This window comes from Crocuta crocuta, unplaced genomic scaffold (genome assembly GCF_008692635.1).
Source record: "Crocuta crocuta isolate KB4526 unplaced genomic scaffold, BGI_CrCroc_1.0 scaffold234, whole genome shotgun sequence".
NCBI classification, from domain to species: domain Eukaryota; kingdom Metazoa; phylum Chordata; class Mammalia; order Carnivora; family Hyaenidae; genus Crocuta; species Crocuta crocuta.
This window is the reverse complement of record NW_027529647.1, coordinates 2,543,085-2,546,821: the sequence shown is the minus strand read 5'-3', so window position 1 is coordinate 2,546,821 and position 3,737 is coordinate 2,543,085. Positions and strand designations below refer to the sequence as shown.

The window sequence follows — 3,737 nt, the reverse complement described above, 5'->3', positions numbered from 1 at the left end:
GTCGAGTCACGCGCAGCATAGTCATTGGCCATCTGTGCCACCAGCACAGCCTGACTCATTAGTTCCTGCCGTGCTTCTGAAGGGTCTCACTTGGGCCGGGACCAGTCTGCGTGACTCAGCTGCAGATCACCTGCATGTGGCAACGTCACTCTTTTTTTTTTCCAAATCACAGCTGTGTGGTTTAACTCCTATTGCATTTCCCTCCCTGGCTGATGCCATCGTCCTGCTGGAGTTGGGTTCCAGAGGGAGGGCAGAGCAGGTGTGAGTCCCTCGACCTGTGGGCCTCAGCGTGCCAGTGGCGCTGGTCAGGCCGCCAGAGACATAAGCCACGTACTGTATGGTTCATCCATTTGAGGTGTGCAACGCGGTGGCTTTTCAGATAGTCACAGAGTTGTGTGGCCGTCACCACCAACTTCACGTTCTCATTACCCCAAAGTGAAGACAAAATGAACAGGGGTTGATGTTGGTGGTGACTCCATTTTCCCTACAGTCCCCCAGCCTCTGGCGACCCCTGATATGCCTTCTTGGGTATGGATTTGCCTGTTGCGGACAGTTCGTATAAGTGAAGTCATACAGCCCGTGGCCTGCTGTGGCTGACGTCTTTTGTGTAGCATGTTTTTAAGGTCTATCCGGGTCATAGCCTAATGTGGGTAATTGACATTTATTTGACTGCATTACCTAAAAAATTCTCAGTTAAAAACCAAGTATTCCAGCTTCTTTTTTTTTTTTAATGGTTATTTTTTAGAGAGATGGAGTGGGAGTGGGAGAGGGGCAGAGAGAGGGGGAGACACAGAATCTGAAGCAGGCTCCAGGCTATGAGCTGTCAGCACAGAGACCCATGCAGAGCTTGAACTCACAAAACCAAGGTTATGACCTGAGTCGAGGTCAGAGGCTCGACTGACTGAGTCACCCAGGTGCCCCCCCACAAGTGTTCTAGCTTCAAGTGCTGTGGTAGGGCATAAGCTGTAAGGTATAAAAGCAGGTGACTTTTTATGTTTTCAATGGTTTAGGGCTGCCGAAAAGGGAAATTTTGAAGCCGCTGTGAAGCTGGGCATAGCCTACCTCTACAACGAAGGCCGTAAGTCCTCACAGGGCCAGAACTGGCCTTGCCCTACTTGGCATTGATATTTTATTCATTTTTTAAGTTTATTTATTGATTTTGAGACAGAGAGCATGAGGGAGGAGCAGAGAGAGAGAGAGGCAGAGAGAGAGAATCCCAAGCAGGCTCCACACTGTCAGGACAGAGCCCAATGGGAGACTCAAACTCACGAACTTGGCGATCATGACCTGAACCCAAGCCAGTCACTTAGCCAGCTGAGCCGCCCAGGCGCCCCAGCGTAGATGTTTTAGGATAAGTGCAAGCCCTTCCCAGGGCCTGCATTCCATCGTCATTCTTCCCACCTCTGGCAGTGTGCCTTGCCATTCCCTCTCGGGGGCTTGCGCCCAGCGACGCCCTGCTCTGGGGCCCACTGAGGAACTTTGATTCCTTGCGCTTTAATTATTTTAACAAACCTTGTTTTAACAAATGCTTTAGTTCCAGTCAGCAGCGACTCGGAATGGGGGCTACGCCAGCAAGCCGGCCCTCCCCTCACCCCAGCGGCCCCCGCGCCGTCCCATTAACACCACTGCCCACAGGTAGATACTGGCTCCTCTCCTCGGCCACGGTTCCCCCGTGGGACTTGGGGGGAGTCAAAGCGTGCCTAATGCTACGGGGCATCAGTGACACGGTAGCCAGGGCTCCAGTGGGAGGCCGGCACAAGCAGGTCAGAGCCGGCCTGGTGCCCAAACTCCTTCACCCCCACGGAGCAGGTGCTCCTTGAGAGAACCTGTGTGGCCCTCAGCTCCCAAAATGCATAGAGATTTGGGGTAGCTGCTGTTTTTCTGCATCTCAGAAACCTGGCATCTTGCTGAGAGGTAGTCCCCGTATATAGCTGGCTGACAGGTTGTGACCGATAGAGACAACCGGGCAGCCCCGCCCCCGGCCCCGGAGGGCAGCGGTCCTGCCCCTCCCTCCCCCCTCCCCCCGTCACGCAGTGGCTCCCAGACCTAATTCACATACCATACAGCTCCCCCATCTCAAGTCTAGTCTGGTGGGTTTTGGTGTATTCGCAGAGTCGTGCAGCCATCACCAACATCCAAATTTGGAACATCACCCTAAAATGTACCCTAACCATACCCGTTAGCTGAAGTTCTGGCTGCAGCTCCCAGAAGGAGAGAGGGCGGGCAGGCATGCGACACCTCTGTGGGAGGCATCTTCCCAGACCTTCACAACCCAGGCTGCTGGGAGGACCCAGCAGGGGCAGGTGATGCCGCATAGAGGAGGAAAGGCTCTGTTCTCCTTACGCACCAGCAGCTGGCATGAGCTTTTAGACTTTCGGGAAAGACCCTGGAGATCTCTGTACGCCTGCACTCCAGAGACATCTCTGGGTTAACACCCTGTCCGTCTCCGCAGTGTCTGTGTCTGATGAAGCCCGTGCGGAAGTGAATGGCCTGAAGGCTTCTCGCTTCTTCAGTCTTGCCGAGCGCCTGAATGCAGGCAGCACGCCCTTCATCTGGCTCTTCATCCGCCCTCCATGGTCGGTGTCCGGAAGCTGCTGCAAGGCTGTGGTTCATGAGAGCCTCAGGGCAGAGTGCCAGCTGCGGGGACTGAGCCCCGGCAAGGAGCACACGTGGGGTCCGCATTCTGGGCGATCTGAGCTGCACAGGGTGAGTGGAGATGCTGGACCGTGTAAACGGACGCCTGTTTACACAGTCCGGACGCCTGTTTTCATGGACGACAGTGGAGCTGCAGAAAATTGAGAGTGTGGGCAGGAGGGTGCCTGCACTTGAGCCAGCAGGAGAGGAAACCTCAGAGCTGGTGCTCCCAGGGAGTCATGGGAGGGGCTGGGCTGGAAACCCAAGACCGAGGCTCCTGGAGGCCCAGAATCAGGGAGCAGTCCTGGGTGTGGCGAGGGGACCAGGCAGGGGCCACGAGAAGGGTGGCCGGCGGGGAAGTCCCTTTTGGCTGGTGATCACACCTCCCTCCTCTTGTCTCTCAGACTCACCGAGCGTCCATACTGCACTGTTTGGGGAGAGTACTGAGTCTCTTCGAGGTGAGTCGAGTGGGCCGTCCCGCAGGGAGCCTGTTGCTGTGCAGCGTGCCCCTGGCCCCGGGGAGCACACTGAGCTGAGGGGCGTGGGCCCTGGAGAGATCGGGCCCGTGTGAACCCTGAGCAAGCCGTGCCTATGGGCGGAGCATCTGCGTGTGGACCACAGCAGCCTCTCCCACTCTTCCCGCAGACCTCTCTCTCTACGCTTGAGCAAGCTTTCTGTTAGAGCGGGAGGGACGCTGACAGTGAGAGAGGACGGGAGCAGCCCTGAGGAGCCCCCACCCCCCCCATCCCCATCTGGGAGGCCTGGTGCACAGGGCTGACCGTCCAGGGCCCAGCCAGATGCGCATGTCGTCTGGGAGGAAGTGGGGCCTGTGGGGCGGAGCCCGGAGGCTCCTCTCCCGTGCGGTTGGCTACCCTGATTTAGTTAACTGACTTTATTAAAAGTAGGAGCCACGGGGGTGGTTCCTGAGAGGTGGCGAGCTGGGGGAGTCCACAGAAGAGGGGTGAGAGGAGAGCGCGCTGTGCTTGGGTTTGCTCCAGGATGAAGAGCGCAAGCAGGAGGCCCGGGACCTGTTTGAGGAGTCTGCTAGCCAGGGCTGTCTGGCCAGCTCATACCTCCTGTGGGAAGAAGACAGGAAGACAGAC

The 3,737-nt window shown here is 57.0% G+C and overlaps 1 protein-coding gene across 1 annotated transcript in view; it reads left to right on the top strand.

Moving 5' to 3' along the window:
- CCNF (cyclin F) overlaps nucleotides 1-3,737 on the top strand; it is a 23,231-nt gene that overhangs the window by 5,064 nt on the left and 14,430 nt on the right. Inside the window, 4 exon segments of the mRNA XM_077762777.1 lie at nucleotides 1,011-1,078; nucleotides 2,453-2,706; nucleotides 3,039-3,092; nucleotides 3,633-3,737. Coding sequence (XP_077618903.1) covers nucleotides 1,011-1,078; nucleotides 2,453-2,706; nucleotides 3,039-3,092; nucleotides 3,633-3,737 — 481 coding nt within the window.